Below are 15304 nucleotides of genomic sequence, written 5' to 3' on the forward strand. Positions count from 1 at the left end.
ATAATCAGTGCCTAGATTTAGGCGCCGATTATAGAATACACTTAATTGATATCTTAGCACCTACAACTACATGTATCCATTTACTCCAACAAAAATGTGGTGTAAATCTACTGGGCCATATTCTATAACTGTGTGCGTAAATCTTGGAATGCCCACAAAATGCCCCCTCTTTCTTTCCCTATCGCTCCACCTATAACCACACCCTTTTTTGCCTGCGCGCGGTAGAAGTTCAACGCACTTTGTTACAGAATATGCTTAGCAAGTTGTGCGCGTAAATTCTAATCAGTGCCAATTAGTGCCCATTATTGCTTGTTAAGAGGGATCTCTAGGCACGCTATATAGATTTCGGGGTTATGTGTCTTCCGAATCCTATTTAAGCCACCCCTTTGCCTTCATAAAGGGGCCCTTTTACTAAGCTGCGTAGGCGCCTATGCGCACCCAACATGCATAATATGGAGTTACCGCCTGGCTACCACGTGGCCCTTGTGGTAATTTCATTTTAGACGCGTGTCTGCTACGCACACCGGAAAATAATTTTTATTTTCTGGCGCGTGGCAGAAACCGGGTGGTAATTGTCATTCTATATGCGTGGATGATTACTGCATGGTTACCGCATGAGACCTTACCACTAAGTGAATGGATGTGGTAAGGTCTCAGACCCAATATGGGTGTGCACCAATTTTTATTTTGCCGCACGTCCATTTTAGGCAAAAATTTTAAAAAGGCCTTTTTTACAAGCGTGCTGAAAAATGGATCTGAATGCACCCAAAACACAAGCCTACATTAGCGCTGCCCATTTCTCGGTGCACCTTAGTAAAAGGGCCCCAAAATACTTTAGCTACATATGCGTGGCAAATCCAAAACAAATGCTGCATCACTAACAGGCTTATTTTCAAAAGACAAGGATGCCCATCTTTCGACACAAATCACAAGATGGGCGTCCTTCTCACAGGGTCACCCAAATTGGTATAATGGAAAGCCGATTTTGGGTGTCCCGAACTGCTTTCCGTTGCGGGGACGACCAAAGTTCCCGGGGGCGTGTCAGAGGCATAGTGAAGACGGGACTTGGGCGTGCCTAATACATGGGCATCCTCGACCCATAATGGAAAAAAAAGGGCGTCCCTGACGAAAACTTGGACGACTTTACCTGGTCCTTTTTTTCTTACGATCAAGCCACAAAAAGGTGCCCAAACTGACCAAATGACCACCGGAGGGAATCGGGGATGACCTCCCCTTACTGCCCCAGTGGTCACTAACCCCCTCCCACCCTCAAAAATTTTTTTTTAAAATATTTTTTGCCAGCCTCAAATATCATACCCAGTTCCATGACAGGTAGTGGGTTTTGGGGGGGCTCAGCACACAAGGTAAGGGAGCTATGCACCTGGGAGCAATTTATGAAGTCCACTGCAGTGCCCCCTAGGGTGCCCAGTTGGTGTCCTGGCATGTCAGGGGGACCAGTGCACTACGAATGCTGGCTCCTCTCATGACCAAAGGGCTTGCATTTGATCGTTTCTGAGATGAGCATTCTTAGTTTCCATTATCGCCGAAAATCAGAAACGACCAAGTCTAAGGACGACCATTTCTAGGGACGACCTAAATGTCAAGATTTGTGCGTCCCCGACCGTATTATTGAAACGAAAGATGGACGCCCATCTTGTTTCGATAATACGGGTTTCCCCTCCCCTTCGCTGGGACATCCTGCGAGGACGTCCTCAGGAAAACTTGGGCACCCCTTTCGATTATGCCCCTCTAAGTGGTGCCCTCACTATTTTTTATTGCAGGTTATTCATTAACATTCCAATTAACGTGCTGTACCTGCTCCCAAATAATGCAGAAGTACTTACTGCTTCCTATTTAGGAGGCATCAGTGGTCCCACATTAACTCTGCATTAGGCAATTAGCACACAATAAGTGCAGCACATTAACTGCCAAACACCTTCCACACCCACTCTCTATCCATGCCACACCCCTGACAGAGAAATTCACAAAAATTAAGTAACACGTGGTTTAATGCATAGTAACAGGGTAAACTACTGTTGCCCACTTTGTGTATATACTAGAAGAAATTGGCACATTTATTTATTTATTAGGATTTATTTACCGCCTTTTTGAAGGAATTCACTCAAGGCAGTGTACAGTAAGATGTATGCTTTGTCCACTCTCTGCTCCTAGGAATGCCTACACATGTGAATGTAGGTATCGTATTTTCTGAGCACCTACTTTTATATATGTACACTCCTTGACAGTTTGATAAGTGCATACTTGGGTATATAAAAGGGCTATTCTAAATGTTCAAGTCACTTATAAATTATATATTCCTGAACAACAAGTGGTATTATATCATATCTTTGAATACTCAATAGGTCATCCAAGCATTGGTTGAATCCTGAGGGGCAGTTTTGATATGATGTTCAAATCTGATTTTGGATGTTTTGCGAACAACATTCAAAAACCCAGTGCTGAACATGGTCATTTTTGAACCAGAAAAACGTCTATCTTTTTGGTTTGAAAATCGCTCCATTTTAGATGTTTTTGTGTTCTAGGATACTCCAGGGACCTGTTTGCTGCTTATATAGCGAAGATACATACCTGTAGTAAGTATTCTCCGAGGACAGCAGGCTGATTGTTCTCACTGATGGGTGACATCCACGGCAGCCCCCCCGAACGGAAAGCTTCCTAGCACCAAAGCTGCATGCACGGCTACCTTCCCGCCTGTCGCACGAGAGTCCCACCTTAGTTAAATTATAAAGCAATAACAAAAGAAAGGACAACTCCAAAAGGGAGGTGGGCGGGTTTGTGAGAACAATCAGCCTGCTGTCCTCGAAGAATACCTGCTACAGGTATCTATCTTCGCTTTCTCCGAGGACAAGCAGGCTGCTTGTTCTCACATATGGGTATCCCTAGCACCCAGGCTCACTCAAAACAACAAAGAAGGTCAATTGGACCTCGAAACGGCGAGGACATAACAAAGATTGACCTACGAAGTAACATCTAACTGACAGTGTAGCCTGAAACAGAACAAAAATGCGTCTAGAGGGGTGGAGTTGGATTCTAAACCCTGAACAGATTCTGCAGCACTGACTGCCCAAACCGACTGTCGCGTCGGGAATCCTGCTGGAGGCAGTAATGAGATGTGAATGTGTGGACTGATGGCCACTTCGCAGCCTTGCAAATCTCTTCTATAGTGGTTGACTGTAAAGTCTATGCTCCGTTTGGACAGCACCAGCGTCCAGATCGTCTCATTTTGTGAAAACCTTTGGAGGAACATCCGTATATGTCAATTTGAAGACCCCTGAGGAAGGCCTTTTCGGCTGAAACACGGACCGTGTAGGGTCCCAATAAAACTTGTTGGTGCTCTTACCATCTGTGGTTTCAGTCTGGTCTTTCTGGATTTCTTCCGCTTGTTTTGTTGTTTTTGACTTCAAGTGGGCCATGGACGGACACTATAAGCCGTGACATAACCCTCAAAAGACAGCCCAGCCTGGGCATATGTAAAGGAAATGCAATCTGCTAGCCAATTAGAAATGGTGCATTTTCCGACAGCAACTCCCTTCCTGTTGGGATTGAAAGAAACAAACATTTGGGTGGACTGTCTGAAGGGGCTTGTCCGCTCCACATAGAAGGCCAATGCTCTCTTGCAGTCCAATGTATGCAACTGATGTTCAGCAGGGTGGGTATGAGGACGAGGAAAAAATGTTGGCAAGACAATTGACTGGTTCAGATGGAACTCTGACACCACCTTTGGCAAGAACTTAGGGTACGTGCGGAGGACTACTCTGTTATGATGAAATTTAGTATAGGGAGCATGGGCTACCAAGGCTTGAAGCTTACTGACTCTACGAGCTGAAGTAACAGCCACCAAGAAAATGACCTTCCAAGTCAAATACTTCAGATGGCAGGAATCCAGTGGCTCAAAAGGAGGTTTCATCAGCTAGGTGAGGACGACATTGAGATCCCATGACACTGGTGGAGGTTTGACAGGGGGCTTTGACAAAAGCAAACCTCTCATAAAGCGAACAACTAAAGGCTGTCCAGAAATAGGCTTACCCTCTACACGATAATGAAAAGCACTAATTGCACTAAGTGAACTCTTACGGTCTTGAGACCAGACTCTGATAAGTGTAGAAGGTATTCAAGCAGGGTCTGTGTAGGACAAGAGCGAGGATCTAGGGCCTTGCTGTCACACCAGACAGCAAACCTCCTCCATTTGAAAGAGTAACTCCTCTTAGTGGAATCTTTCCTGGAAGCAAGCAAGACTCGGGAGACACCCTCAAAAAGACCCAAGGAGGCAGAGTCTACACCCTCAACATCCAGGCCGTGAGAGCCAGAGGCTGGAGGTTGGGATGCAGAAGTGCCCCCTCATTCTGAGTAATGAGGGTTGGAAAACACTCCAATCTTCACGGTTCTTCAGAGGACAACTCCAGAAGAAGAGGGAACCAAATGTAGAAAATGATGAAGAAAAAGCCAATTTGCTAAATAGATACTTTTGTTCTGTTTTCACTGAAGAAAACCCTGGGGAAGGACCGAGAGGGACTGGCAAAAGTACACCTGAAAATGAGGTGGATAGAGCGCCATTCACGGAAGAGAGTGTGTATCAACAACTTGGAAAGCTAAAGGTGGACAAAGCCATGGGGCCGGACGGGATCCACCCCAGAATACTGAGGGAGCTCAGAGAGGTTCTGGCGGGTCCTCTTAAAGACTTGTTTAATAAATCCTTGGAGACGGGAGAGGTTCCAAGGGATTGGAGAACGGCGGAGGTGGTCCCTCTTCACAAAATTGGGGATAGGGAAGAAGCTGGAAACTACAGGCCGGTAAGCCTCACTTCGGTTATTGGAAAAGTAATGGAAGCCATGCTGAAGGAAAGGATAGTGAATTTCCTGGAAGCCAATAAGTTGCAAGATCCGAGACAACATGGTTTCACCAAAGGGAAATCGTGCCAAACGAATCTCATTGAATTCTTTGACTGGGTGACGGGAGAATTAAATCAAGGACGTGCTATGGACGTCATCTACTTAGATTTCAGCAAGGCTTTCCACACGGTTCCCCACAGGAGGCTCTTAAATAAACTGGACGGCCTGAAGATAGGACCCGAAGTGGTGAACTGGATTAGGAACTGGTTGACGGACAGACGCCAGAGGGTGGTGGTGAATGGAGTTCGCTCGGAGGAAGGAAAGGTGAGTAGTGGAGTGCCTCAGGGATCGGTGCTGGGGCCGATTCTGTTCAATATATTTGTGAGTGACATTGCCGAAGGGTTACAAGGTAAAGTTTGCCTTTTTGCGGATGACACCAAGATTTCCAACAGAGTGGACACCCCGGAGGGTGTGGAAAACATGAAAAAAGATCTGAAGAAGCTAGAAGAATGGTCTAACGTTTGGCAATTAAAATTCAATGCGAAGAAATGCAAAGTGATGCACTTAGGGAGTAGAAATCCAAGGGAGACGTATGTGTTAGGCGGGGAGAGTCTGATAGGCACGGATGGGGAGAGGGATCTTGGGGTGATAGTATCTGAGGACCTGAAGGCGACGAAACAGTGCGACAAGGCGGTGGCAGTAGCTAGAAGATTGCTAGGCTGTATAGAGAGAGGAGTGACCAGCAGAACAAAGGAGGTTTTAATGCCCCTGTATAAGACGTTGGTGAGGCCCCACCTGGAGTATTGTGTTCAGTTTTGGAGGCCGTATCTTGCGAAGGATGTTAAAAAAATGGAAGCGGTGCAAAGAAAAGCTACGAGGATGGTATGGGATTTACGTTCCAAGACGTATGAAGAGAGGCTTGCTGACCTGAACATGTACACCCTGGAGGAAAGGAGGAACAGGGGTGATATGATACAGACGTTCAAATATTTGAAAGGTATTAATTCGCAAACGAATCTTTTCCGGAGATGGGAAGGCGGTAGAACGAGAGGACATGAAATGAGATTGAAGGGGGGCAGACTCAGGAAAGATGTCAGGAAGTATTTTTTCACGGAGAGGGTGGTGGACGCTTGGAATGCCCTCCCGCGGGAGGTGGTGGAGATGAAAACGGTAACGGAGTTCAAACATGCGTGGGATATGCATAGAGGAATCCTGTGCAGAAGGAATGGATCCTCAGAAGCTTAGCTGAAATTGGGTGGCGGAGCAGTTGGGGAGAAGAGGGGGTGGTGGTTGGGAGGCGAGGATAGGGAGGGCAGACTTATACGGTCTGTACCAGAGCCGGTGATGGGAGGCGGGACTGGTGGTTGGGAGGCGGGAAATACTGCTGGGCAGACTTATATGGTCTGTGCCCTGAAAAGGACAGGTAGAAATTCAAGGTAAGGTATACACATATGAGTTTGTCTTGGGCAGACTGGATGGACCATGCAGGTCTTTTTCTGCCGTCATCTACTATGTTACTATGTAAATCTGATGTGGCCAAAAGGGTGCAATCAGAATCATGGTCCCCCCCCCCCCCCCCCCCCCCCGTCTTGCTTGAGTTTCAGCAAAGTCTTCCCTACCAGAGGTATGGGAGGATACGCATACAGAAGGCCTTTCCCCCAATGCAGGAGAAAGACATCAAACGCTAGTCTGCTGTGGGCCTGAAGTCTGGAACAGAACTGAAGGATGTTGTGATTGAGCTGAGTGGCAAAAAGATCCACCGAGGGGGTGCCCCACTCTCGGAAGATCTTGCGTAAGATGCCTGAGTTGAGCGACCACTCATGAGGTTGCATTATCCTGATCAATCTGTCGGCCAGACTGTTGTTTACGCCTGCCAGATACGTGGCTTAGAGAAGCATGCCATGCTGGCGTGCCCAAAGCCACATCTGGACGGCTTCCCGACACGGGGCGAGATCCGGTGCCCCCCTGCTTGTTGATGTAGTACATGGCAACCTGATTGTCTGTCTGAATTTGAATGATTTGATAGGACAGCCGATCTCTGAAAGCCTTCAGAGCATTCCAGACCGCTCGCAACTCCAGGAGGTTGATTTGAAAACCTCTTTCCTGGAGGGACCAAACTCCTTGTGTGTGAAGCCCATCAACATGGGCTTCCCCCCCCCCCCCCAAGAAGGGATGCATCCGTTGTCAGCACTTTTTGAGGCTGAGGAATTTGGAAAGGACGTCCCAAGACCAATTTGGATTGAATCATCCACCATTGCAGGAAATTGTGAAAAGCACTGGACAGCTGGATCACATCCTCTAGATCCCCTGTGGCTTGATACCACTGAGAAGCTAGGGTCCATTGAGCTTATGTTATGTGAAGACGAGCCATGGGAGTCACATGAACTGTGGAAGCCATATGGCTGAGAAGTCTCAACATCTGCCGAGCTATGATCTGCTGAGACGCTCTGGCCACGGAGACAAGAGACAGAAGATTGTCTGCCCTCACCTCTGGGAGATAGGCATGAGCCGTCTGTGAGTCCAGCAGAGCTCCTATGAATTCTAGTTTCTGAACTGGAAGGAGATGGGACTTTGGATAATTTATGACAAACCCGAGTAGCTCCAGGAGTTGAATAGTCATCTGTATAGACTGTAGAGCTCCTGCCTCCGAGGTGTTCTTCACCAGCCAATCGTTGAGGTAAGGAAACATGTGCACTCCCAGTCTGCGTAACGATGCTGCAACCACAGCCAGGCATTTTGTAAATACCCTGGGCGCAGAGGCGAGCCCAAAGGGCAGCACATAATACTGGAAGTGTCAAGTGCCCAGACGAAATCGAAGATACTTCTTGTGAGCTGGAAGTATCGGGATGTGTGTATAAGCATCCTTTAAGTCCAGAGAGCATAGCCAATCGTTTTTCTGAATCATGGAAAGAAGGGTGCCCAGGAAAACTATCCTGAACTTTTCTCGGACTAGATATTTGTTCAGGGTCCTTAGGTCTAGGATGGGACGCATCCCCCCCCCCCCCCCCCCCCCCGTTGTCTTTTGCACAAGGAAGCACCTGGAATAGAATCCCAGCCCTTCTTGTCCTGGTGGAACAGGCTCGACCGCATTGGCGCTGAGAAGGGCGGAGAGTTCCTCTGTAAGTACCTGCCTGTGCTGGAAGCTGAAAGACTGAGCTCCCGGTGGGCAATTTGGAGGTGTAGCGATCAAATTGAGGGAGTACCCTGACCGGACTAATTGAAGAACCCACCGGTCGGAGGTTATGAGAGGCCACCTTTGGTGAAAATATTTTAACCTCCTCCCGACCGGAAGATCGTCCGGCATAGGTACTTTTATGGTGGCTATGCTCAGCTGGAGCCAGTCAAAAGCCCGTCCCTTGCTTTTGCTGGGGAGCTGCAGGAGCCTGTCTGGCTGTTGACGCGAATGAGCATGCTGGGGCTGAGCCTGAGAAGGCTGTCGAGAAGGTGGATTGTACCTACACTTATTGTAAGCATAGGGAGCAGTCCTCCTTCCCCTGAAAAACCTTCTACTTGTTGAGGTAGATGCTGAAGGCGTCCGGTGGGAGAGTTTGCCGAGGGCAGTTTCCCGCTGGTGGAGCTGCTCTACCACCTGCTCGACTTTCTTGCCAAAAATATTATCCCCCCGGCAAGGAAGATCCGCAAGTCGCTGCTGGGTTCGATTGTCCACAGAGGCACGCAGCCATGAGAGTCTGCGCATCACTATACCTTGAGCAGCGGATCTGGATGCAACATCAAAAGTATCGTAAATACCCCTGGACAGGAATTTGCGACACGCCTTCAGCTACCTGACTACCTCCTGAAAAGGCCTGGTGAGCTCCACAGGGAGCTTATCCACCAAGTCCGTCAGTTGCTTCACATTGTTCTGCATGTGAATGCTCGTGTAGAGCTGGTAAGACTGAAGTTTGGACATGAGCATAGAGGACTGATAGGCCTTCCTCCCAAAAGAGTCCAGAGATCTAGATTCTCATCTCGGGGGTGCCAAGGCGAAATCTCTAGAACTCTTGGCTCTCTTGAGAGCGGAATCCACAACCATAGAGTCGTGAGGTATGTGTGTCCTCATCAACTCAGGTTCTTCGTGAACCCAATATTGGGACTCAGTTTTCTTGGGGATGGTGGGATTAGATAGTGGTTTCATCCAGTTCCTTAGCAATGTCTCCTTAAGGACATTATGCAGAGGGACAGTGGATGACTCCTTAGGTGGCGAAGGATAGTCAAGGACCTCGAGCATCTCAGTCCTGGGCTCATCCACAGACACCGCAAGGAAGGGAATGCCCACAGACATTTCCCAGACAAATGAATAGAAAGAAAGACTCTCCGGGGGAGAAAGCTTTCTTTCTGGGGAAAGAGTAGGATCAGAGGGAACACCACAAGACTCCTCAGAAGAGAAATATCTGGGATCCTCCTTTCCACGAGGCATCCTCCTCGGTATCGGACAAGAGTTCTCTGACTGCAGTCCGAAACCGGGCCCGTCTCAATGCCGAGGAACCATGTCCTTGATGACGATGTGGAGAAGTCGACTCCCATGCCAGCAGCAATGAAGCTCCCTCCAGCGATGTCGACGGGGAGTCGATCTGGGTGGCAGCCGATGCCGCAAGTGGTACCGGCGTCAGAGACTGCACCACAGGCACAGAGCCAGCCGCCGTGTCCATCAACGGTACTGAGGGCGCAAGCACCCCCGGTACCGGAACAGACTGACGCAGCAGGCTTTCCAGGAGACCTGGCTCAGAGGCGTTCGTCCAGAGTCTCTGCCGGAAAAGGCTGTGGGGCCGGTGCAGGAGCCGGAGGCAGAATCTGCAAGGGATGAGGAGTCGGTACCGGGCTGTCTGAAGACCGATGCACCGACACCTCTTGAATGGAGGGCGAGCGGTCCTCCCAGTGTCGACGCTTCTCGGGTGCCGAATCCTTCGATGCCCCGGAGCTCCCAGTACCGTGTCTGGAAGGAGACTGATGGCGATGCTTCTTAGCCTTCGCTCGAGGCACGGCATTGGTACTCCTCGGTACCGACGAGGAGGATGTGGAATCCACACGCCTCCTCAGGGTCGGGTCCGAAAGAGGTCAGTCCCAGTGGGCCTGCACAGCAGGAGTCTTCGAGGCAGGTGGAGACCCACTCGATGGCTCACTGCTCCCAGCATGTGGTGGTCTCCAGACAGACATTACCTGCGCTCCCGACGTCGATGCCATCTCCGGTGCCGACACTGACGCTGCCGACCTCGATACCGATGTCGATGTCGAAGAACTGGGCAAAGCTCCAAACAGGCGGTCCCGCTGAGCTAATCTCGATGCCTTTGTCTGCTTTTTAAGGCTAAGACACAACTCACATACGTCTGGGCGATGGTCGGGTCCAAGGCACTGGATACACCATGAGTGGGGATCGGTACCTGAGATTGCCCGGTTGCATCGACCACACTTCTTGAAGCCGCTGGGAATCCTCAATGTCATGGACGGAAAAATAGCGGCGGCGAAGTCAAAGTTCTCGATGGTGCCAAAAGAAGGGCACAAAAGTGGAGTGGAGGAGTGGCCTAGTGGTTAGGGTGGAGGACTTTGGTCCTGAGGAACTGAGTTCAATTCCCACTTCAGGCACAGGCAGCTCCTTGTGACTCTGGGCAAGTCACTTAACCCCCCATTGCCCCAGGTACAAATAAGTACCTGTATACAATATATAAGCCGAATTGAGCCTGCCATGAGTGGGAAAGCGCAGGGTACAAATATAATAAAAAGGAGAAACGCATATGTATGGCCTAAGAGGGCTGCAATGGGAACAAAAGGAAACTTAGAAGGGAAAACACTAAGAAAATAAGGATATATATATTTTTTTAATGAAACAGCTCCACAGATCACTAAAAGAAAAAAGCGGAAAAAGACAGCGTAACGAAGGCTCTTTTCAGGGGCACACGGAGAAAGACCGCAAGCAGCGTCTCTTTACCGTGGAAAGAAAAGAAAATAAAGCGGGACTCTTGCGCGATGGGCGGGAAGATAGCCAGGCAGGGCCGGTCCTAGGGTCTCTGGCGCCCCCCTGCAGACTATGAGTTGGCGCCCGCGTGCCCCCCTCCAGCACCCATGCGCCCCCTCCCCCCCCAGCATCTCCTTTCTCTCTTCTCCCTTCTCCCACCCTGCCCCTGTCCAGCGATTCTCCTTCGCCCCATCCCCTGCCGCCCTTGGTGCTTTAAATCTTTAATTTACCTCCGTTCCAGCAGCCGCGTCATTTGAAAGCCTTGCCCCGTCTCTAGCCTTCCCTCCTCTTCGTGAGTTCGTTCTGCAGTCCCGCCCTCGAGGAAATGACATCAGAAGGTGGGACTGCGGAACAAACTCACGAAGGGAGGGAAGGCTAGAGACGGGGCAGGGCTTTCAAATGATGCGGCTGCTGGAACGGAGGTAAATTAAAGATTTAAAGCACCAAGGGCGGCACGGTATGGCGCCGCAGCGGCGCCCTTGAAGGCAGGCGCCCCCTGCGGCGCTTACCTCGCTTACTGGGTTTGACCGGCCCTGTAGCCAGGCATGCGCGGTGTGCACGCCCACGCATGCTCGAAGGCTCTAGCAAGCTTTGTTGCTAGGAAGATTTCCGTTCGGGGGGGCTGCCATGGACGTCACCCATCAGTGAGAACAAGCAGCCTGCTTGTCCTCAGAGAACTGCAGCTATCATAGAGCCTGGTATGTACTGTCTCTTTCACGTCTTAGGAGTGTGGGTGGGGGTAAGTGACCACTGGGGGATTAAGGCCTTTATCCTTCCAGTGGCCATCTGGTCAGTTTGGGCACCTTTTTGGCACTTAGTCGTCATGGAAACAGGTTTACCAGAAACATCCTATTTTTTGCCCTGGACGTTTTTACAATGTTCCATTATTGCAGAAAAATGTCCAAATTGTAAGCCCACCCTAGTCCTGCCCAACACATATCTCCAACATCTCCCCTTTAGATTTAGATGAACTGCATTGAAAAAGTCTTAAAGAATGATTTTAGAAAATAGCGATTTGAACATTTTAATGGAAAAAAGTACATCTATTGCTTGTGCTTTTTCAAAAATGAGCCCTTTTATTGATTTAATCATGGAGGATTCGGGTGTGTAAGAGTAAGAAAAGTATGATGAAGATGAAGATATGGAAGAGATTCTTTTCTAAGAGACCATAAGAGAGACACTCACCGATATGACATCTTTTGCCAGTGTAACCTGCAAGGCATGAGCAGGAGTAGGAGGGATTCCCTGTGACACAGTCTTCTATGCATTTCCCAGCGTTCAGGCAGGGACGTAAAGTCAAACACACAGAAGCTGTAGGCAAGAGAATTGAGAACCATTAAGGCAGCATGGCTTCTTACGTGGTCAATATATATGCAAACACTGTATTCTGTAGGTTGGGAACTGTATTGATCTATCTGTTTTTATGTTGTGATCTGTTTTGGACTCTCTGGGGAAGTGGAATAGATTAAATTAAAATAATTTCTTGCAGCTTAAGTGAGATGTACAGTAGCCTTCTATCCCCTTTGGCTGTATCATCCAGTCAGTTCTTTCATTCTTATATTTCTCAGATATAGTACAAAAACTCAGTAAGAATAATATTTATGGACTCAATGATTTGGTTGCCAGGCACAAGAATAAAAAGTTGGAGCCTGTTTACCCATGGCCACTATTGTATGTCTAAGATTTTACCTACTGGAGTCATACTGCTCCTTTGATATTATGCAATAGGATATGGCACTGGTATACTCAGATTACAAGTTATTAATTACCATAGGGGCCCTTTTACTAAAGCTTAGCATATGCTAAATGTTGCATGTCTTACTTTATACCCATGGGCCATGTGACATTTAGCATGCAGTAAGCTTTAGTAAAAGGGTCCCATAGTTAGTTACTGATCGGTTAAATTTGGTGCCTAACCATGAATACTCAGCATGCGATAACTGGTTATTTCTGCTGAATATTCGCAGTCAGCACCAAAAAGTTAACCAGCTATATCGCACAATAACTGGCAATATTCGCACTGATCGACAAAATTTAGTGGGCATATTGGACTGAATATTCAATGCTGGTCACTGGAAATAGCCTGGAATTGAATATCCGGGTCAGTTCTGACCGCAGCACTTATGTTGGCTGCCTCCCACTGGCTGAATGTCAGCCCAAGTGTGTTTTATATTTGTATGTATGTGCTTCTTGTATATAAATAGAGCAGCGGTGTAGCCATGTACTAGGGGAGTGTTTGGGGCAGTGGCATGGCTACGGGGACCACGGGGGCCTGGGGCCCCCCAAATTGGCTCTGGGGCCCCCAGTTTGGCTTGTGGGGGTCCTCAACCCCTGCCAGCTAATGCTCATGCTCAGTTTCATTAAAACAAGTGTGCACAGCGACTGAAAGCAGGACAGGGCACCAAGCAATGTGAGTCCAGTGCGGCACAAACGCTTTAGCTGGTGGAGGTTGGGAGAGCAGCAGTGAGGGGGGAAGAAGCGGTGGCAGGAGGGCGGCAGCAGGGAGGCGGTAGCGGCTGTGGGGTGGTGGTGGAGGTGGCGTCAGGAGGGCAGCGTCGAGGAGGCGAGCCAAAATGTGCTCCCCCACATTGAGGTCTGACTATGCCCCTGGTTTGGGGGCAGAGAGTAGGTGCAGCTGTGCTAATTAGTTAGCATGTGGGCATTGCCGTGTGCTAACTGATTAGCGCAGTTAGTATGTGAGCCCTTACCGCCTACAAAATAGGTCACAGTAGGTGCTCATGCAATAACAGTCACATACTAATGGGAAAATTAGTGCATAGCCATTATTGCAGAAATAGGAAATTTGGCTATTTACAGGCTGCGCTAAAAGTGGCTTTAGCACATGGGAATGACCTGCACTGGGGATAGTGCAGGACACTTTTTAGCAGTGCTTAGTAAAAGGGCCCCTAAGACATTGATGTTACAATTGTTTCACTATATTCACCAAACTGCTTTTCTTAGTCTGAGCCCCTGCAGAGCAAATATAACTGAGGACAATCAAGCTGTATTCTCACCCATCATAAACAATGTCCGCCTTAAAATATTTTGGAAGTGGAATCTAGCTTTGTTTGAGGATGAGTGAAAAAGGAGAAACCCAGGTAAGATGGCTTGGCTGCCTCTGAGACTTGCAAGAATTTGCTTCTGACTGGGAAACCAAGGACATGAAGTAATTAAGAGCAGCTGTGCTGCAGAAGGGTTCATCAGAAAATCAAACACAAACTGTACAGAATGAGTCCTTGTGACAGTGTGCCCAGACACATACATACAATAATCATTTTAAATAAAAAAATATATATAGGTACTTCAAACCAGATAGTCATTTGTGAAAGTGAAACTTTATGCAGCTATTAATAACACATAAGACTGCCATTTTCAGGGCAATTCTCTAACTGCACATCTACACATATGCACGCTTTGTGTGTGTAAATGCAGAGTTAATTGGCACTTACATGTATAAGTGTCCTGGGCGCTATTATATAAGGGTGCGCATAAAGGTTCCAGTTGAATGGAACAATCTGCTATTACGACTTAAATGTCAAACCAGTGGATCAGCATTTCGGAAACAGCTCAGAGACTTTTTTTTTGCATAAGGGTTTTTATTGTTCTGATTGATTGATATATCTGTAATGTGTTTGGTTTTTTCCTTGTTTGTTGTTTATTTTATGGATGTTTTTATTGTAATCCAACCTGGATAAGGGTAGACTAGAAAAAATAATCTAATCTAATAAGTATTATAGCGCGGAAGTGCAAAAGAGGTGGATGTGTGGGAGGAGAATGGGTGGGAATGGGCATATCTCCAACATAGGCTCTCAACTTATAGAATACTATTAGTTGAAAGTGGTGCTTGCTGCACTTAGGTGTGCCCATTTACGCCTTCCATTGACCTGGCATACAAGTTCATGCCCACATTCAGGTGCACCCTTACATTAGTATTCTATAACAGAGTAGGCACTCCCCACACTGCATCATGGCACCTACATCTAGGTGCCCCTTTATAGAATTGCCATCCCTTTTTTTATCAGTTTAACTCCCTGTGCTGTTCCTTCAGGCTATTTTGGGCATTTGTGTAATGTTTCTTAGTCACTATCCACTAATGGCAGCTATATAACATATATTGCTGAATACACTTATCAAACCACTATATTGTGAATATGGAGGAAAAGACTTCAGTTGTATTCAATGTCTTCTTAGTCTTTTGACAATTTGAAGACAAATGGATTTTCTCACGCATCATAAGACTAAAAACCTCCACCTCCCTTTTTTGATTCAAATTTTCTCCTTTTTGGCTTTTTTTTACTATCTTTAGCTCTTTTCATAAAAAATATATCAATTTGTAATTTCCCCTTGATTTTTTTGTTTTCAAAATAGTGTTAGACATTAGTTGAAACATCCACTTAGCTTTCAGATAGGTTCTGGTATGAAAACAAAACAAATCAAAGGAAAATTACAAATTGATATATTTTTTATTGAAAGAGAAAGATAGTAAAAAAAAAAAAAAGCCAAA

At 47.5% G+C, this 15304-nt stretch overlaps 1 protein-coding gene across 1 annotated transcript in view; it reads right to left on the reverse strand.

Moving 5' to 3' along the window:
- SNED1 (sushi, nidogen and EGF like domains 1) overlaps positions 1–15304 on the reverse strand; it is a 684146-nt gene that overhangs the window by 429920 nt on the left and 238922 nt on the right. The window contains 1 exon segment of the mRNA XM_030215639.1: positions 11986–12111. Coding sequence (XP_030071499.1) covers positions 11986–12111 — 126 coding nt within the window.

Source organism: Microcaecilia unicolor, chromosome 10 (genome assembly GCF_901765095.1).
Source record: "Microcaecilia unicolor chromosome 10, aMicUni1.1, whole genome shotgun sequence".
NCBI classification, from domain to species: domain Eukaryota; kingdom Metazoa; phylum Chordata; class Amphibia; order Gymnophiona; family Siphonopidae; genus Microcaecilia; species Microcaecilia unicolor.